Source organism: Symsagittifera roscoffensis, chromosome 9, assembly GCF_963678635.1.
Source record: "Symsagittifera roscoffensis chromosome 9, txSymRosc1.1, whole genome shotgun sequence".
NCBI lineage: Eukaryota > Metazoa > Xenacoelomorpha > Acoela > Convolutidae > Symsagittifera > Symsagittifera roscoffensis.
This window is the reverse complement of record NC_087070.1, coordinates 3,376,802-3,398,638: the sequence shown is the minus strand read 5'-3', so window position 1 is coordinate 3,398,638 and position 21,837 is coordinate 3,376,802. Positions and strand designations below refer to the sequence as shown.

General features: G+C 37.4%; 1 protein-coding gene across 1 annotated transcript in view; it reads left to right on the top strand.

The window, feature by feature from the left end:
- The window catches only part of LOC134854451 (uncharacterized), a 277,410-nt gene that overhangs the window by 193,746 nt on the left and 61,827 nt on the right, over window positions 1–21,837 (top strand). The window contains exons 47-53 of the mRNA XM_063870705.1: window positions 595–837; window positions 3,401–3,657; window positions 5,233–5,438; window positions 7,616–8,297; window positions 12,432–12,525; window positions 15,567–15,734; window positions 16,051–16,256. Of these exons, the coding sequence (XP_063726775.1) occupies window positions 595–837; window positions 3,401–3,657; window positions 5,233–5,438; window positions 7,616–8,297; window positions 12,432–12,525; window positions 15,567–15,734; window positions 16,051–16,256 (1,856 nt within the window). The remainder of the gene's footprint in view (window positions 1–594; window positions 838–3,400; window positions 3,658–5,232; window positions 5,439–7,615; window positions 8,298–12,431; window positions 12,526–15,566; window positions 15,735–16,050; window positions 16,257–21,837) is intronic.

Here is a 21,837-nt window from a genome sequence, read left to right as displayed (position 1 = left end):
AATCATGTCATCCATTAAAACTGACGTGAACTAAATCAATTTCAGAACGGACTTATTTGTCACGCCTTCTTCCAGTCACTCTTCTGTTGCGCTTTTTTATTGCGGTCTCCTGACTATTTGTGTTTTTTACCTTTTGTTTATAGTTTGGGCTGTTCTTGAACTTGGACTAAAACAAATTATCCATGGCTTTATCAATGAAAAAAAAATCAAAAACAACATGAAAAATGATCTTCGCTATATATTCGTCGTAAAGTTTCAGCAAAAACGCAAAAATATCAGACCGGTTTTTCTTCACACTGGGAAGTTTTTAGGAAGATAGCTTCTGATGAAATCATGACCCTAAGGGCTCCCTTACCACATTTGACGTTTACTCGGCGAAACTGAAACACTTTCCAATACTCGTAACAGCAATTGAGTATCGTTTTTTTGGCTCATTTTCATTTTTAGATCAAGAACGTTATTTTAGGCTACCAAATTTGCTTTCTTGAGCAGTTAAATCAAATTAAAACTGAAAAGTTTGTAACTTCTTTTTTGTAACGGCGCTTTTTTGAAATTATCGGCTCCGGTATCTATAAAAATTTTTGTTCCAGCTAGACCTGTGGTGGGATGCTCCGACTTTGGGTCGGTACAGCCAGTTCTACGTTGATATTCCTGAGTTAGGAGTGAGCCGTGATGTCAAGACAATGCAAACTGCTACAATTAGTGCTACCTACAGCGCGCAACCGGAGACCTGCTACGCAGTTTTTGTATCAACTTTTGTCAATTGCTATGACATCCTTGGTACGACAACCACCGAAAACGTCACAGGGGATGCAACAAGCCTTAGAACATGTACAGGTAAGTATCCATGCTGATTGATGAGCAGTTGCATATGGCATACATAACTTTATGGTCGTCTCGATTTGTAGCTAAATTGGGTGCAACTTGAAGACGACCACGCTTAGGAATCACTGAATGTATCGCCAAAAAAAATTTGATGGAATTGTTGAATGCATCGTCAAAAAAAATTAATGCGTTTTTTCATTCGGATTTTCCGCAGTTCTATTTATATGCAGTAACCAGGCGCGGATCTAGGAGTTTCTCGAGGGGCGGATTTTCAAAAAAAAAATCGAAAATTTTGTCGACTTTTTTTTACGTCGACCCAAATTGATTTTCTGAGCTCTCCCAAACCACTATAGAGACCCCAATTTGCGCCGCTCGCAAATTTTTGAAAAAAGGCCAAAAATTAGTAAAAAGAGGGTACCTAGAGGTCAAATATATTTCACCTATGAGTTTTTTTTTAAATTAGGTTTCACTCAGATATCTTAGCTATTAACAAATTTAAGTTTTTTTTGGTACAAAGTTGTCAAATTTGGTAACTATAGCGTATTAAGTGCGTCAATGAACTGTATAAAATTTTTACTTAGAACTGACTGACTTCATTTTAAAATGTTCACTTTGATTTAAGTCAATTATGATGGCTTCAGTGGATTTGTGACGATATAGGTTTTGAAACAAGATGAGGTTTTTCGGGTATTCTAACCAAATAAACAATATCTTGAAACGTTTGTCCGAGCAAGGAACGTTTTCCAGCAATCAAAATGTAAAAACGGTCCAATCAGTTTAAATCCTTGTGTCAAGCAAAAAAACAACAATTCAAGAAAATTCCAGAAATAAAATTATTTATGGCAAATCGAAAAATATAAGTTTGCGCTACAATCATGAACAAGCGAGTAAAACTTTGAAATGTAAATGTGCTCTCACGAGTAAACTTAAGCAAGCTCTTAAAACGGTTGAACTTTCAGATAATTCAACTGAGCGAAACGTTCGTTTTGCTTAAACTGTTTAGCAAACAAATCTGAAAATGAAACAAACATTTTTTTTTGTAAAATTAGTTCAAGCAAGGCGAATTTAATTTTTCTCAAAATGTTTTGATAGCTAAGCTTGAATTGGAAAATTTTTTTATATGCAAACTTTTTAAAGAATTAAAACTCAAAAAATATATTTTTTGGTTTGAATAGACTGGGTTGTTTCCCAAAACGTTTTTTTCCAGCAAACTAATCAAATGAAAAACGATGACGTCAAAATTGATAGCTTCAAAAACTTAGAGAAATCTGAGTCATGTTGACACCTTAAATTTTGATGGCACTTTCAAGTATTGAGCCATGAAACTCTTATTTAATTCAATTTTCTTGATTGCTTTGCTACCATTGTTTCGAGAGTCATCAAGAGAAGAAACATTTATTAACTTTAGGCTGTTTTTATGGGCTTGAAATTGTTCTCGATGAAAAAAGTCTGAAATAATTTACCAGGGACGAGGCTGCAAATCATTTCAAGTTGTTTTCATAGATTGAATTGGTTCACACATTTTTTGTATGAGTCGTTGAGCAACCGAGAACTATAATAGATTGTTCTGTTTAGGAAAAAGCTTGAGCAAACTATCAAGCCCTTTTTTAAACATTTCAAGTTGTTTTGACAGTCTGAACTGGTTACCGAATATCAAGCCATCAGGATATAAAACTTTAAAATTCTTCGCTTGTTTTCATGGTTTGAACCGGTTCGCAAACTAATGTTTTTGAAGCAAGCTCACAAGCGATAAAATTCAAGAGTGTTTTTAGTAAGATTTATAGGTTGAAGCGTTTTGGCGATGTTCAGTAAGAAGTAAAAATTTCACAATAGTTTTGCGAGTAAAAAAGTTCAAAATCAAACTCAATTTTTCTGCTTCAATTGAACTGCTAGGAAAAGTTGCAAAGCTCTTAAGCTAGGTTTTTGCTCTTTCAAAACAAAAGAGAAGGTTGTTGTAATTAACTCGCCCGTTTTAAAAATGTAAATGCTACCGAATAAAATCTTACACAAGTTAGGTGGGTACGCTGATAGTAATTTTTAAACATTACGAGTCGTAAAATGGAAACTGTGGCGCCGAGGGGGGATCTAAGATTTTCTCGAGGTTGGGGGAGGGGCGGATTTTCAAAAAAAATATCCAACCTTTTTTAGGTAGACTAAATTGGTTATCCGAGCGCTCTTAGAACACTATGAAGACCCTATTTTGACAAAATGTTTGCGCGGCATGCAAATTTTTTGAACAAAGAGACCAAAAATTCTGTCCTTGGGCAGTTTTTGGAAAATTCTGACCAGAAGTTTTCGTTGTTTTTTTGGCGCGCGCTCCCCTTCAAAATTAGTATTTTTAGGCGCCAATGGCGTTGAAAATTTTTTTAGGGCTGTTCGGCCTAAGTTGGATATCATAAAATAATTTCAAAAGGGGGACCGTTTTGTTTATGAGGGGGTCAGATCCTGAGGGGAAGGAGCGTCCTCGCACTCTCTAAATAGCGCTTTTAGTAATTGAAAACAACCTTCTTTTTAAACATAGATAGACGGACATCACTGGGCTGCAATTAATAAATAATGAAGTTGTTCTGTTTAGCTCCACAAACTCCGACAATGACATTGACACCTGTAGCCTCTGACGACATTCTTGTGAGCATCTATGGACAATACGACATGGTTTATGAAGACTACAAAGGGAAGATCTCTTCAGAAAATTTAGCCATGATAGGCAATTTCTCATCAGAAGGTGCGCATCTTAGTTTGAAGGATATATCTGTGACCTTGCAACCAGCCTCTGCTTACATCGTGCATACCCAGGTCAAGAGATATGGACATTGGTCAGATCAGACTTCCGTAAGTACCTCAGTTGTTATGAAATAGTTCAGGGACCTTTTACCAGACCGACGTTTTCCAGACAAATTAAAACCTGGGCTTTTTACCAGACTTGATAAACAAATTTGACGAAAACAAGTGTAGTGACACCGTCTTGTCTGGTTAAAGACATTTTTTCCGTAATGGGTCGCTGGAATGAACTTTCCTAGACCACAAATCCATACCCTCACTCGATCTGAGTCGCGCAATGTCTCAACTTGGGTCGCACAAAGTCGCAACATTTGTCACTCAAAGTCACAAAATAAGTTGCCACGTGGGTCGCTCATTTATTTTTTTGTTTGCCCAACTTCTAACCCAAAAACTAAAATAGCAGAATCGATAATTTCAAGCAGTTTTAGTCTCGAAACTTTTTCGGATTTTTTGCTCGCAACAAGGTTATACAGATGCAAATGCAAAATAATTAGGTATGCATGAGTTTTTATTGTGAGTTAGCTAGGCCAGCATATTAGCTGATCATATACAGGACTGCCAAGAGAAGGTCTACACCAGATCTCAAAGTAAAATATAAGGTAATTTTCAGTCTTCAACAAAGTTGTCAACAAAAAAAAACTAGAAAACAATCAAACATTCTTGGTCGCGCAAAGTTGCATCATATCTTTTTTGAGTGGCGCAAAGTTGCAACAAATATTTTTTGGGCCGCGCAACGTCGCGTCGTGCAAAACACTTTGGTTGCGCAAAGATGCAGTTAACCCATTTTGATTCGCAACCTAAGTCCCCGACCTCGGTCCGGGTTATTGTTCTGTGGTCTGGTAAAAAGTCGCTCTGGTGAAATACCTGGCCTAGAAATAATTATAAGATGCAAATATCTTCCTTGGTGGGAATCCTAAATCGCAAATTCACATTTCTCCCTTCACAACCCAGCTGTCCGGCCTCTTCCCTTCAAAAATAAATAGTCATTATTCCAAATTTTGAAGAAAGTGAGAAATTTGTATGCTTGGGGTGGTTTTGTTTTATTTAGATTATTTTATCAAAAAATAGTTGTAGAGTGGGGATAGAACCTGAAAGAGTGGGAACTTGACCCACGGCTAATGTTCAATCTTTTCTATTTTTGTGTGCTTTTAAAGGTGTTTCCATATTCACTACTTCATTTTTTCTCAAAAACTTGGCCAACACTTTGTTCTAATTGTTTTATTTGCCAGATTGTTTTATAACCCAGATAGAAATATACTTTTGCGGGCGTTTTGAACACTTGGTATCTTCAACAGGTGTCCTCAACCGCGCCGTTGCTCTTTTTCGAATCTAAATGCACTTCATGATCTTTTTCTCCATTTTAAACAACTGAATTATGGTCGGAATTATGGTTTTATGGTTTTCTCAATGAATTGGTCGGAATACAAATTTAACAGTATGGACTCATACGTTTTTTTTTTCATACAAAAAACCAACGCTTTTGTCAAATGGTACTGTTAGTAGACTTGTTTTTTCAATTTGTATTTTGCTTTTTCAGCTTCCTAGAAGACTGTCTATTTTATTCGTTCGCTTCACTTATGCTTTGGTTCAACGCTTTTTGGGTGCCGCTAAAAAGTTTACTTTTAGCTATGGGACTGCACGTTGCCGGCTCACCCGACAGGTTTCTCAGTCTCCTCTTGCGACCTGAACTCCATCACTGTAAGTTGGGATAGTGACACTTCTGACGGCTACAGTGTGCGCAACATCGGCTACGAGGACTGGGCGAATCAGACCACGACCACCAAGACCTTCACTGGACTCAATCCAGGCACTCCTCACAGCCTCGAACTTGAGTTAGCACTTACAGTTATTATAATTACTATGATTGTTGTTCCGACTTTCGTAACGAAAGTAAAGGAAAATTTGTTCTCGGGGTGGCTTTTTTTCTTCAGACAAATTTCGATTTTTTAGCTAAGAATTTTTAACGGAATTTTTTTTATATCAGCCAAAGGGTATTATTGTCTTTAAATTTCAAATTTCAAAAGATATTTTACCTGTGATCATTTTTCATAAAATTATAAGGGCTTGAAGATCGCCAATTTGACGTAAGCGGAAATTTAATTGTTCAGACTTTGGAAGAAAGTGGAATATTTATGCCCGGTGTGGTTTTTTTATTTAGTCAGTTTTCGCCGATCAGAATAATAGTTTTCGACAAAAACATTTTATACCCCATTGAAAAAATTTATACCCCATATTTTTCCTCCGTTTTTTATTATATTCTGTGGGTTTAAAAAATGCCAAATTGGCCATGTTCTGGACTAAATTATGCGCACTTACGATGATATTCATAATGCTGAGAGCGTAACGCAAACTTTTTATGCGTGGCAAATTATCCCGCACAACGAAATCGTTCCAAACTGAATTAAGTCGAGCTAGTCGGTCGTATTCAATTCGTACGACTCAAAATTTCAACTTTGATATTGTCTAAAATTATTGGTTTTCAATAATTTCTTTTCACAAAAACTACTCGATAGGAATTAAGAGTAAGTCGGAACATTCAGGGTTTTGCCTAGGTATACGAGCAGTCTTGTTACTCATAGAAATCGTTCCAAATTGGTAGTAACAAGTTATTTGTCCTAATTTCTGGATGATTAAAAAAAACTCGAAACTTGTAATTTTTTTTCAAAAATTTCTTCAGTTATCCTTCTTCAATTCTTAAATTACCTTTTCAAGAGTTTGGAAATTTGTTTATGCTCGCGGTTGCTTTCTTCCTTGCTGACTTTTTATGTTTTTTCAAGCTCAGCATATTTTCTTTGTTAAATGGAACAAGACTGCTTGTATCAGGGCGCAGCCCTGAATGTTCCGACTGCCCATTAAGGTTTATGGAGTAATAATATCATTAAAAATTAAAAGTAATAAAACAAAATGAAATTTTTTTTTCAAAAATTTGAATTTTTTTTAAAATAAAAATCATCCCCCCACACGCCATATAAAAAACAAAAGGATAGATTTCGTTACTTGTAACAAATCAATTATGGCAAATAAGCTTCGTTAAACCAATTTTTGAACGATTTCTAAGACGGATTAACTCTCCGCTTACGCGTTAATAGCGCGAAATATATCGCGCGTTAATTGTCCCAAATTGGCCAAAATGGCAATCTTTAAACCCCCATAACTTTACACTGTGAAAAATGATCACAGGTGAAATATCTTTTCAAATTTGAGCTCAGGACAACAATACCTTTCGAATGATATTTAAAAAATCCGTGAAAAATGGCTAGTTAAAAAGTCGAAATTTGTCTGAAGAAAAAAAAAACCCACCCCGAGCACAAATATTCCGTTAATTTCGTATCGAAAGTCGGAACAATAAAAACTCCACTATAAAAGAAAAAAAGTAAAGAAAAATAGTAAATCCCTTGCCGGAGCAAAATTTAGAAGCGAAACTTGATCAAAGTCAAAAAATCGGAAAGTTTTTGTGGAATATTTTTTTTTCACATAGTCGCAACCTCATAAGTACAGTTGCGGCTTAAGATGGGAGGGGGAGGTTCTTTTAAACTGTCTATGAACACGGTGAAGATTTTTTTGTAGATAGTGATAATTCTTTTTGTTTGCATGAAAATGTCTAACAATTTATTCATTGAATTGATTTTTCAGGGTTTAACTTAATTTTTTCTAAAGTTCAATTCATTTTATGTGTTAAAAAGAAAGCCAACTCCGCAAAAAACAACAGCATAATTATAAAATTAACGAAAAATCCTGAGATTTCGAGTTTCATATATGGTTTTTGATTTTATGTATTCTGATGTAAAAAAGACCTAAGAAAAAATTTCTGGCCCGTTGCGGAAAAAATTTCTGATTTTGGCCCGTTGCGGAATCCGCTTACAATGCACAGAATGCACAGTTTGGCCTCCCTGTCATTGTTTGTTCCAAAAATCAGCTTAAACTGACCGAGTTTTTTCCGTTATTTCGTTTTTAAAAGACCAAAAAGATAATTATCTTGAGCTATATTGACAATGTTTTTTACTTTCAGGTCATTTTTTCTCTGCAATTACACTGGAAAGTATTATTTCTCGGGTGTGGTCGCAACCACCCAATTCACTGCGCCCAAGACACCAGTGATCGAGGTGAGGAACTCGGCTGCAAACGCTAAGAGGATCACGATCTCGTTCACAAACTACAACTCCAACTACAGGGTGTCTGTGTATAGAGACGGTTCAGTCGTCGAGTCCAACATTCGGTCCGGATCTACGGTGGACATCGTAGATGACTTCGCTACCACGTACGCCTATCATGTGATGTACAGTCTGAGCAAAGCGGCGCCTGCATGTGCAGACAGCGCCAACTCATCGGTCATTCAAATTTGCACCTACCCCGACAAGGTCAAAAACGTGGGCTATTCTGTGACCAATTCAACGTGGACAATGGTCACTTGGGACCCCTTGCCAGGTGTAACAGGATACAAGTGGTATGTGCAGGGTTCAGGGACAGTCGGCGACGTCGGGACGGACACTCACGTGAACATCACTCACTTGGCACCCTCCGAGACCTACTTTGTGAATGTCATTTCCTATTACACGTGTTCTGCCACCGGAGAAACTCTAGAGAGTATACCAGCTGGCACACTTGTGAAGACTATGCCGAGGTCGGTGACCTTGGCGACCCTGCCCCTCTCCCCGACTTCAATTCTGCTGACGGTGAACACCACCGACCAGGTGTGTATTGTTGAAATCTCTCAACCCCCCCCCTACCACCACCATCACAACCACCCCAACCCTAATCTCTCATCCGCTCATGGCTTATCTTGTTTTGTTGATTTGAAGAAAACTTTAGATACAGACAACCAGAAGCAAATGTTGGAAATGTATTATGGTTCAGAGAAAACTTTTTTGAAATTCTCAATTTGTGAATAGTTTGTTTATGCGAATAAAAAATCATCGCAGTCATTGAAATATGAACATGGCAAGCCACAAGATTCTGTGTCGCGCCTCCTAATTTTTCTTCATTGATCTTTCTGAACATTGTAACAAGCTATGCAATGGTATTTTCCGATGTCACAACAATTTCTTATTTGGCTAAAAATGAAAACCGACAGTGCATTTATTATTGGAACTGAAAAACGTCGAATTTGATGATGAAAAAAAAAATAAAATCAAATAAATATTTGTTTATGAATTTTGATGAAACATCAACTTCAATATTACTCCTTGCAGGGCATACACTGAAAAATGTAGATCGTTGCAAATATTTGGCAAATGAAATAAATAAAAAACAAGATTACTTGTATCATGGCGAAGCCCTGAATGCCCCGACTGCGTTTAAATTTCTATATAGTAATTTAAAACAGAAAAATTAATGAAATTTTCAAAAAAAAAATAAAAAAGCTCAAATTTTTTTGTTGTTTTATTTGAAAATCATCCCCCCCACTAGCTATGTAAAGAACAAGTGATAAACTTTGCATAAACCAAAGTATTCAATAGACCAAAGAGCATGCCTCAATTCAACTTGGAACGATTTCTAATACGAACAAGACTGCTCGTACATCAGGGCAAAGCCCTGAATGGTCCGTCTACACTTAAGGCCAATTGAGTTTTTTGGTTGAATAATTGACAAAATAATTGAAAAGAAGAAAATTTTGTTTTCATTTCTTCTTCATTTTACACCCCCCCTCTCTCTCTCTCTCTCACACACACACACTATGAAAAACAATAAGGGTGTGTTTAGCGTCTCAATTGTGATAATAGGATTAAATTGCTGGCCTCAATTCAATTTGGAACGCAGTTATGTGCTTCATACGCGTCATAAGTACGCAAAATATTGCATTTTATTTATAACAGATTGGCCAAATTAATAAATTTCAAAGACTCGTAACTTCACAAACAAGACTGCTCGTATATCAGGGCTGAATGCCCTGAATGTTCCGACTGTCTCTTAATTCAAATTGAATAGCTTCTGGGAAAAGAAAATATTGAAAACCTATAAATTTTGGAAAAATCAAAGTGTGATATTTTGAGTCGTACGTTATCAATACGATTGATTAGCTAGCCTGAACTCAACTTGGAACGATTTTGTTGTGCGGAATATGTCACCACGCATAAAAAATTCGCGTTACGCTCTCAGCATTACGAAAAAATTCTTCAAAGCGCACATAATTTAGTCCGGAACATGGACAATTTGGCGATTTCAAACTCCCAGAACCTTACAAAAAATAAATGCAGATAAAATATAATTTTAATTTTGAACTCAGCATGTGGATATCTTCAATGGAGTATAAAAAAATTTTGTCGAAAACTATTATTCTGATCGGCGAAAATAGACTGAATGAAAAAACCACAACGGGCATAAATATTCCATTTTCTTCGAAAGTCGGAACAGAAATGATCACAGATGAAATATCTTTTTAAATTTGAGCTTAAGATAAGATCAATTCTTAGATGGTATAAGAAAATTCTGTCAAAAACGCTTTTTTAACAAGTCGAAAATTGATTGAATAAAATAAAACTGCAACAAGAACAAGCATAGATTTTCCGCACTCTCTTTGAAAATTGGAACAATTATATTATCCGCTTGCGCGTTAATAGTACGAAATAAATTGCACGGTAATTGTCCTGAAATTGGCCATCTTTAAACCCCCATAACTTTAAGAAAAATGATCACAGATGAAACATATATTTTTTACAATTTGAGCTCAGGACAGCAATAGTTTTTGAATGATATAAAAATTCAGTCAGAAACTTGCTAGTTGAAATTTTCATGTTTTTCTGGAGAAAAAAACCAACCCGAGCACAAGTATTCCGTCACTTTCCTCGAAAGTCGGAACAATTAGGCTCTAGATCTCATATTGAAAAAAGTTTTCGCAATTTTGTGGAATTTTTTAAAATCTTGAATAATTTTCAGATCAGAAATATGATAAAATATACTGCTACCAATTTTTATGATACATGTTGCCTTTCAAAAATAAATAAACAAACAAATCGGAAACTCTTGTTGTTCTGAGTTTCGATTTCGAAGAAAATGACGGAATTTTTGTTCTCTGTGTCTTTTTCTCCAGACAACTTTCAACTAACACGTTTTTAAATAGAAATTTTTGACTAATATTTTTTTCACCGGTGATCATCTTCGTGAAGTTATGCGGGTTTAAAGATTGCCAATGTGGGACTTTTAACGAGCGATATATTTCGTGCTGTTAATGAGTAAGAGGAAATTTAATATGCAGATCGATCCAAAATGGATTGAGGTATGCTCTTTGGTTTGTTCAAGACCAATATATCACTTGCATAGCATGTGGGGGGCTGAATTTTAAATAAAAAGATCAGAAACTAATTTTGAAGATTTTTCTGTTATTTTTTTGAAAATTTTATCAAATATTTTGTTTTATTTATTTTTATTTAAAATGCGGTCGCAATTACTTTTATTTGTAAAATGCAATCGGAACATTCAAGGCCTTGCCCTATTACGAGCAGTTTCGTTAATTTATGGAAAAGCAAGAAATGCTCACCATGTTTGAATTTTTTTGTGAACTGTTTAAAACGCTGTTCAATGAGCTTCGAGGATACTCTCAAGTTAAGTTTCTTAAAATAGATGGCAAATTTCGGTACTTAATTCAGTGGTAGTCAAATTACAGTAATAACCAAGTACCATGTTTCAACATCCATTTTCATAATTGTTACGATGTGTCTGCTGAACGTCATAACAGACAATCCAAAAAAAATCACATCAAAACAAATTGTCTCCAGAATACTCGAAAACATTTCAAAAAACGAAAGTCTATTGAATATCAATTAGTTTCGGCTTATAATTGGCTAATAAAAACTGCTGTTATGCTGCATAATAATAATACTTTATGGCTTGTTGGAATGGTAATCTACCATCTTAACTTGCTTGTTGATCTTGAATAGTTATCCCGTACTAAGTTTCATGGATAATAATCGTTTATTTTTCATTGTCAGTCTCTATAAAATATCAAATAATGGATTATAATGATACTGTTTTTAAGCCTTAAAATCCAAATATAATCGATTATAATCAATTATTTCCAACTTACTTTCAAAAAACTTATTTTCAAAAGAAAAATAATCAATTTTATTCGATAATAATGGATTATAATCCATATATTAAAATCGTTCGGTGGGCTGTTTACTTTTTTTCATATAGTGTTAAACTTAAGTAAGTTTTTTTTCACTCGCTAAACTTTAACTTTTTCCTTCACCCGCGTTTAATGGGGGGACGTCGGCCAATTGATTTTCCGAGCACTCTTACGACACTAAAAAGACCGTATTTCGACCAAGTTTTCAGCGCTGCAGACAAATTTATTGAAAAAAAACTGGTCAAAAATGCCGTTAAACTGCCGTCAAAAACTGGTCAAACATATTGGCTTCTCCAAATTTACTGCATATTGGCTGCCCCTGGATGAACGTTTTCGTTCGAGTTTTGCAGGAAGTTGCAAACATTAGGGTCATTATATACAAAATTTAATCAATTTTCATGGATTTGATGTACAAAAAAATAAACCATTACATTGAAAACAAAAATTCATTATAATCAATTATAATGGAGTTTTCAATTTTCGAAAATGATCGATTAAAATGTTTTAAAAATCCATTACATTGTCTGAATTTGCCATGATTATTGATTATATAGATAACATTTAAGTCAACAAAAATCCATTATAATCGATTTTTATCCATGAACCTTCGGTCCGGGATTTAGCTAGCTTGTTGATGTTGATCTTGAATAGTTATGTAACTTGCGCGTTGATCTTGAATAGTTATGTAACTTGCGCGTTGATCTTAAATAGTTATGTAACTTGCAGTTGTTGTTATATGTTAGCTAACGTGTTGTTCTGCTAGGTCACCAACATCACCATCTCTCGCAACGACGGAACCGTGATCGCAACGGACCTGAAGAACGGTGACTCACACATAGACTCCGGCAGAACTCCAGGCTAGTCCATTTACAGTAATAAGTACCAGTACTCAATTCTCATACGCATAATTTTTTGATAAAGTTTCAAATCGATTAAATTAATTTGTGTTCGATTTAAAATGGTTCTTCTGTTCTCAGGGGCGGATTTAGGGGAAGGGGGCGGGGGCGGGGTCCCCCCTTTGATACTTTTTCACAAATCCATTTTTGGTCGACCGACCCTAAAATTTTCCTAAAGGCGCCTTCGACGCCAATATATACTAACTCTGAGGGGGAGCGCGCGCCAAACTAAATGCAATTTTTTGTCAAAATTTTTCAAAAAGTGCCCAAAATCGGCTTTTTTGACTGTTTTTTCAAAAATTTGCCTGCCGCGCAGAAAATTTTGCAAAATAGGGGCAAAACAATGCTTTGGGAGAGCTCGAAAAATCAATTTGGTCGACCTAAAAAAAAAAGGTCGTCAAAATTTTCGAATTTTTTTTGAAAATCCTCCCCCCCCCTCGAGAAAATCCTAGATCCGCCCCTGTCTGTTCTTCTATAATTATTCCATTCTCAAAATAAAATTTATTTTTTGAATACTTTTACGAGTAATGAACGTAATGAACACTCTTATACAGGTCTTGCTGATTTTTATATGTTTCTTTTTCAGGAAAAAGTCTTAAAATTTTTTCACGCTGAATTTTGATTTCTCGCGGTTTGACTTGTGATTTCTTTTTAAGTTCAATGCATTTCTATTGTTAAAAGGAAGGTAAACTCCACTATCGAACAGCTGAACTGTAAATGTCACAAAAAGCGTGATCGACTTCTAGTTTCCAAAATGGAAATTAATTATCAGATTTCCCAGCGGAATTTGGCAACCGATCACCCAAATTGGGTTAAGTTTAACGAAAAAGTGAAGATTGAAGGTTATTCAAAAATCAAATCGGTTTTTTTCAGTTTCCTTGCGTTCCTTGTGTCAGTTGGATATGTTCCTAAATTAGAATTAGAAAACCCAATTTTATTACACGTTCAAGCGGGAGTTTTTAATAATTGGCGCCTATGCTTTTTACTAAATGCTTTTTCTCACAAATCTGTTGGAAAAGTTGAGAAACGTTTTTCAGAGTAATTAACGTAGTGACGACTCTTATATAGGTCTTGCTGATTTGTTTTTTTTTTCAGGAAAAAGTCTTACAATATTGATGCACTTAGGTGTAATGCACTTTTTGAGTTCAATTGAAATTCATCTGCTGAAAGTGACTTAAAAAGTAATCTCCAAATACAAACGTAGAAATGGCGCAAAAAACGTGATCTATTTCTAGTTTCGAAAGAGGAATTAACTTTTGAGATTTCCCAGCGGAATTAAAATTTTACCTGTTGATCCAGTTTTCTCAAATTGGGTTCATGTTATCAAAAAAGCGCCAATCAAAAACTGTTCTAGAAACTCTAAGTCTTTAAAAGGCACCTTCAGTTTTTTCTTTGAAATTCAAATTTTGAGATTTTTTCAAGAAAGTCAGTGTTGTTTTTGTTTACCTGCGTTCAATACTTTTTACCAATATTCGATTAGCTATGATTATAGTTCAGCTGCCCATTGATCTAGTGCTATCGCACATGCTTGACGTTTAATAGTTCAGAGGTCGGTTTCTGACCAGGGCGTCTACTTTTTTTTAGCACAATGTATACCATATAGGGTTTATAATTTTCGGGAAAAAAAAAACTTTTTTGTTTACACTTGCGCGTTTAAGCAAGCGCAGTGTAATAATACGGCTATTATTTTTTTAAACCTAATTATTTTTTTTATCGCTTTCACAACCGATAAAAATTAAGTTAACACAATTGATGCATTTTGGTTCATCAAAGGAACCGAAACAAAACTCTGTGTTTCAAACAACAGTGCAAAAATAAAAATTTTATTTCAGAAACTTTCACACTCAATACATCTGGCTTTTTTTCAAAATCCATAATTGATTCAAAATTTGTTTTCATTTTTTCCGATTCATTACATGTAAATTTCCTTTCGGGGTCTTAAGCTCAGTATATTCCAGATTATTACAAGCAAAATGTGAGTCTAATTATATCTGGTGCCTCTGTTGCAGCATAGCATTGGCAATTTCTAAGCATTGGCTTTATGTCAGGCTAGTGTTACAAGTTTGTCAAGGGAGCTAGTTTTCGCTTGTGTTGTTTTTTTTTCATGTCAAAAACATTATGAGAGACATTAAAATAGCAGATAGAGTTTGATGTGACTTGCTCATTTAAAAGTTTTTAAGACCTTTTTCATTGTTTGCCTGTTGTTGTTTTGCGGATTCCAATTAACGAAGTGAAGAGCAGAATTTTTGTTCCGACCATTGAAAATAAGGGGGAACTTTGTACACTAATTTTCCACGCGTTTGTATGGTGAATTCCCATAGGTTCCAATATTCATAGGTTCCAAAATAAAAAATCAGTCGCATAAGTTCCAAAATGTATCTTCTTGAATTCTGATTGGTTGAAATTTGAGCCAACGAATTTATGGATCGATTGTTTACTGTTCAACCAGTATAAACTCAAGCTGCAGAATAGTGACCGCCGCAGCCGCGCCAACGTGTTGCGAGCTTGCCACCAAAGGGTAGGACTCTATACGAAATTTAGAGCCGGTTATCGCCGCAAAGCGGCGACGCGCGCATAGCGCGCCCACCGGCTACCTTAAACCGAGACTCGGCTAATTTAGTCTTTTGACCAATTGAAAAGATTTGGAACTTATGCGACTGCTTTTTTATTTTGGAACCTATGGGACTGATTTTTGATTTTGGAACCTATGAATACGCACCGTTTGTATAGCTCTATCATCACACGACGTTCAAGAAAAAACTCTAACTTGAAAAAAATCTGATTGTGAGAAATACTAGTTGGTCCGGAGAAACAAAAATATGCGCGAGCAGAAATGCTCCATCACACTCTTCGTACGCGGAGCAAAAAACAAAAAACCACAAGCAAATAAAAAAGATGAAAAGGCAGGTTTTAGCCTCGTGGAAAATCGTAAACATATTTTTTTAGAGCGGCAAAGGAAAAAAAACTTATTTTTTAAATGCTCTGGTCTGGTCTGTTTGCAGGTACGACTTACGTGTATGTGGCACACGGCTACAACAACGAGATCCAAGGAGACGAGACTGATCTGACGCCGGCCTGTAGTCTGCCAGCGAAGCCGACCAATGTGGCAGTGAATGGGTCAACCACCACTTCCATCACAGTTACATACGACACCACTGGAGAAGTTACATGTGAGCTAAGGGGGGGGGGGAGGGATAACTTGTAGCAAACTATGATTTTTATCATATTAAACTTAAAGGTTCTAAGTTTCGGGTCTTATGAATTTTCCTATGCATGATAAATACCAATTTCCAAACAGATTCTTCATACATACAACCTTACAAACTCAGTGGCTCGAGCACAAAATCCAGTTTTTGTGCTATTGGAAGGGGGGGGGGGGGGTGAAGACGGCGGGGAAGGGGGAGGCAAGACGGCAGGGAAGCTAAAGATTGTTATGAAGATTCAAAAACAGCCAAAATTGTAATTTTGTTTTTTGTTTGCATGCAGCGGTAGAGGGCAGACTGGCAACGGGGACGTTTGGGACTGCGGACTCGTCAAGCAGCCACGAATTCACTGGTCTCTCCCCGTCTTCTTCTTACGCAATGATCGTGAGAGCCACTCTGGACTGTCCCTTCCCCACAGAGACCCTCTACAGCCCAACTGCTGATACAATTCAAGGATCCACTTATCCAGTCGCACCCACCATCCTAAAGGTAACAAATCATGCATCTGCTCAACACCCCCCCCCCCCCCTATGGTATCTCTCTAGTCGATCAAGGAAGGGGATCTTGCAAGATTCTTGCAAATGAGGGTCATCTTGCTAGGTCTTGCAAGATAACCTGCCCTGATTGGCTAGGGAGCTACTAAAGAATATCCATCCCTGTAGATAAAAGCAGCTGTAAATTAGCGCTAGAGCTTTCTTTTGAGAATATATTAATTTTGCTGGTTTCTGATTGGACGAAAGTTCGACTAACTTAATCTACATGACAATCGAAAAGTGGGTTGTCAAGTAGATCTCAAATCATTTCCGGGTCGAGGTGCTGATTATGCTTCGACTTTCAAGGTCAGTGCTCGACCGAGAAAGACTAGTCGAGACAGAGTTTTGGGTCGAGCACAGTCGAAACATATCAAACATATCGTTGCTATAAATCGCATGGATCAAATTAACATCTTCCAACTAAAGCGATTTAGGGGGGGGGGGGGGATGTTAACTTGGCTCAAAACAAAATTTTTCAGCCATTAAGAAGTGAGAATTTTAACGCAGTGCTGAGCCAATTTACTATAAATTAAATGTCGAGGAAGATCTTAACTTGGTCTAGTTAGAAGTGGCAGATGTTAACTTGATCCCATCACACATAAAAAGTCAATAACGGGCCATTGTTTACAATTCAGCTCAATCCTGTGGTTTGTGAGATGATGCCAAGCTGGTCGAAGTTTTGCCTATAATTTACCATGAAAAGGAACTGGATTAGTCCTATTTTTAGTGCGAATGGTGTCCTAGTTATCACAGAAAAAAAGGAAACAAATTTTGCGGTTCAGTTTTTTCCATGGCAAATGAAAAAGCAAAATCTGACCTTTTTTTCACCTATTTCACAAAAATGATATCATCGTAATCGTATGCCTCCTGTGGGTTACGTGTTTGAGCTAACAATTCTTTCGTTGTTCATGTGAGCGGTAAACATGTCCCTTACCCGCTCACTTTCTCAGTCGCCGCAATCGGCCCGTGAAGCTAGTTCCACTAGGTCAGCATGAAATTGTTCTAAACTTTCTGTTTTCTTTTGTTTTCGACAAATGAAATTATACCTTTCAAAAGCTATTATACGTGTCGTGACGAATATATCCTCCAAAACAGTCATGAATTGTTGTGTAGATACCGTGTGCAGCTGTATATTAGGTCGTTTTTGTTGCATTTGGCGTCGTTCTTCAGCACCGAGACACAAGAAAAGATAGCTGCGCACTTTTGAGTCCGCTTCATCCCATCTGAATGAATTACACAGAACTCCTTTTTCCCCGCACTTTTATCACGTGGTTTTCCCAGCCCACTCTTTTTTCTTAGTTGCGCACCTCGCGGTTTTTTCTTTAGGCTTACGTTTCACCGGTTATCTCGACCTCGTTTACTGGTTCAGATGGCTCTACTAATTGTGGTCTTGTTCGTAGGGGACTTCAAATTTCGATGCCGACTTTCGCGAATACTGCCATTTCCAGTATTGCCGCCCATTTTGTCCACTCTAATGGAGGTTCGGCCGATGCTCGTTCCCAAAATGGGTTTATGTTGAGTGGATTCTTCGAAAATCCTGCTGACTGCGCCATGTCATACTGCTATGTCCTCAAGGTATGAACTGTTAATCCTGGAGTCCGTATGGATAGATAATGTCGAGTTTGAGAGAGAAGAAGTTAAAACAACCTGTTTATGTAACTTTTATTTACGTTCTGAACCATAGTTCTCTTCAGACGCCGTTCTCGTCCTTGTTATCAAGGTCAACCGACCAGTACACATTAATGTTATATAATATCAAAACATAAATGATATATAAATACATAAGAAGTTTTATATGGAGTTTTATCTATCCATGCCGGATGACATTCCCCCTCCTAGTGATAATTGATAAAGTTTAATTGAGTTTTTAAGTCCCCGTAGGACTGTTTGCGTTGGTTATTCATTTCTCCCCTCTTGTTTTTTTGGTGTTGTTGTCAATGTTGTCATCTATTGTTCCGTGTTCTTCTTCATTATTCGTTTGTTCGTCTACATGTCCTTGCCTTGTTTCTATGTCTTTCGTGTTAACGCAAAATATGTCGTCATTTTTCATCGTTTCATCTTCTGCTTCCGCTGGTGAAGTTAGGTCTATCACTACCTCCGATGTTGGCGACAAATCATCTTCTTTTTCTGCCTTAATGTTTTTCTGTTCAATCTCAATTTGGAGGCTCATCCCTCTTGGCGTTTGCAGTTTTCTTACTGGTTTTCTTCCAATCCGTTTTCCTAACGCTTTTCTTTTCGTGGGACTGACTTTGCTTGTGCCCTGGCTCTGTGCTGACTTCTCATGCATTGTTAGTTTGGATGGGAGCGCCGTTGTGGTATCCTCCTTGAACATGGGATGTTGTGGAGCTTGCGGATCTTTTATGTCTATGAAACGCAAGCATGGTCATGTTCTCCGTGCGGATTTGTAAGCAACATAGTCGCTTAAACGAGTAGGTCTGCAAGGTCCGTATATTACCGGGTTAGGAACAAATGCGGTTCCGCTATATCTTAGTAACCTCTGTTGTTTGCCAAAAGTTTGTACCCAAGCAGTGTGTGGTGTGTAGGTTAGAATTTTTCCATCTATGATTTAATATTTTTGTTCAAACGTTTTTGGGTTTTTTTACTTTTGTTGCTAACCGAATGATTTTTTGTGCCACTTGTTCTATGCGTTTTTTTCGATATTTTTGTCGGTTGTTCGTTGCACTCTCTTATATCTTATGTTAAGCTTGTTCTTAGCTAGTTCTATAGGTTTTGAGTATGCACCTGTTTCTGGCTGTGTTGGTGAATGCCTGTTTCTGAGCGTCCTTGGTAGTGGTTTATGTGAGACTCTAGGTGGTGATCCCTTCTTTCGGATTTGAACTTCATCTTCTGACCATCGCCCGAGGTCATGCATAGCTTCTGCTGGCAAAGGTGGCTTCGTAAGGTTCTTTCGCTCTAAACATGAATTTTTTGTTCTCTCCCAGTTTAGATTGTTAGGTGAGCTCTTCGTGGCTATGTTCGATAATGGGGTATTTGGTTTTCTACCCATATGTGCCTCAAAAGGGGAAATTTTTGTGACACCGTGTGGTGTGATTCTTAGTGTTTTTAATATTTCTGCGACATCCGAAGCTAGCTTATATGGTGTATTTGATTGGTCTATTTTCATTACCGCTAGTCTACGTTTTATTGTTTGGATCATTCTTTCAACAACCCCTATGGCTCTGTGATCTTCTACGGGTGCGAAAAGTAGTTTTATATTGTTTGTCCTACAGAAAATTTGGAATTTTTTCGCCCTGAATGTTTGTGCTTGATCACACCTTAATCTTCTCGGTACCCCGTTGTTCGAGATGTATCTTTGCATGAACTTGATTGCAATATCTGCTGTTGTAATTGATACAGTTTTTGCTGTCGGGAACTTTGACCACTTATCTGTCGCAACTAAAATGTATGCATCCTTATTTAATTCGTCCGGTAAGGGCCCCGCAAAGTCTAATTGAACTCCCTCATTAGGTTCGACTACCGGTTTCATTTGGAATGAAAGTTTCTTTCCTAAGATGGGTTTTAAATTTTTACCTTGCTCTGTGCATTGTTTGCAGTTTTGTGCCATTTGCACAATTGAACGGTGGATGTGCGGGAACTAAACATGGTGACTCAAATCCAACATGGCTGCGGATCCCGGATGGGTTAGGTGAAGACTGTCAAGTACTGTCTGTCGTAGTTTTGAGGGAATTACGATTCTTTCATCGATGAGTAGGCAATCCTCTCGGACATGTAGTCGGTTCCGAATTTTGAACCAATATTGTCCGTAGGAGTTTTTGATGGCGTCCGAATCCCGCTTTTTTACAAAGTTTATCAGTGAACGCAGGTTTTTGTCCTTCTTGGTGGCTGCGGCGACGAATGGAATTCCCATTACTTTCTGGAGTTTCCGACGAAATAGCGGCGTGTCCTCTTCGGTTTTGGTGGCTTTCTCCACTGTGGCCACGACGGTATCCATTATTTCGTTGTGGCTGGCCTCTAGCTGTGACGAAGTTGTCATCTTCAAGGGCTCCACATCGGGTGTTGCTTCCTCTTGCAAACATACGCTGGGGTCCACGCGGCTGACCCATATCTCCTTTTCCAGTAGAGGAACGTCTCTTGTATTGTTGTTTGTATGTGTAGCTGTAGTTGACTTAGTTGTTCGACTTTCCACCTCTGTGTTTATCGTTGTTTGTGTAGATATGTTTGATCGCGCTGTTTCAGTTTGTCGTTTAGTCGTTTGTGAACTGTTTCTTTCCACCACGGTTGGTTTTGATGTCGAGCTGTCTCCAAAAATGATTTTTGGAAAATTGGAATGTTTCGGTTTTGTGATCAATTCTCTTGCGTCGGCCACTTGCGCGATTGTTGTGGATTGTGGCGATGATTTAGTTTTCCTCGTCTGTTTGTCCTTGGTTGGTGGTCGCTTGTGCCACCTCGGGTCGGAAAGGCTTTCTTCCCGATCGGATGTGTTTCTCCAGTCAACCGAAACTGTACGACCGCTTGGTTTCGTGGTTTTCAACTCTGCCCGAATGAATCCGCCTGAGAAGTTTTTCGTGTCTGTTTTGCCCATTGTTTTAAACTTGATTGCGTTGATCAATGCCTTGTTGCAGTTGAGATTTTTTGAATGCGAGAGAGTTGACTAATTTTGAACAGAAATTGAGTTAGACTGAATTCTGTTTTTGGGTAGCAATTGACCGCTGACGGAATGTTTGGAATGTTAAGTTGTTAATTGAGCATTTGTTCTAGCATCTAAAAACTCTTTATTTTCCGCGCGCTTTTTGATCAGATCAAATGGTGCTTTTTTTGACTGGCCAACTGATTTAAAATGACATTGTCAATCATTTCTAGGTTGTTTATGAATGTGTTAATTGCCGCAACTACAATTTCCTCATCGTATTCGCTGAGGGGTATTGGTAATCCAACCGGATTTCGTGACATATAGTCTAGTAAGCCCATTTTACTCCCTGCGAGTTTAATATCAAAATGAAATGGTATTAATTTTTCAATCCAGCGGGTTAGTCGGCTTTGACTTGTCTTTGATCGTTCGCTGGGGCTTAAAGCGCTGATTAAAGCTCGATGGTCGGTGATGACGGTGAAATGTTTGCCGTACAGATAGTATTTGAAGTGTTCAATTGCCCAAACGACTCCTAATATTTCTAGTTCGTTGACTGAATATTTTTCCTCAAGGGAGTTTAAAAATCGTGACGCATATGCTATAGCCATCCAACCTTCTGCTGAGTGTTGCACTAATGCCGCTCCTAAACCTGTTTTAGATGTATCACAGACGATGCGAGTGTCTAAATGTTGGTCGAAGTGTTAATTTTGTGTTATTTTTGCTACCAGCTGTAGAATGTTTTTGAAAGCTAAGTTATGTTCAGGTAACCAATTAATAGGTCTGTTCTTTTCAGTGTTCTTTAAGAGCGGCCGCAGAGCTGCCGCTGTTTGTTCTAAATTTGGTATGTATTTTGTAAGATGGTGTATTGAACCCATGAAACTCTTAAGTTGTTTGAACGTTTTGGGAGGCGATAATTTTTCAATTGCTTCAGTTTTCTTTATAAGTGGTT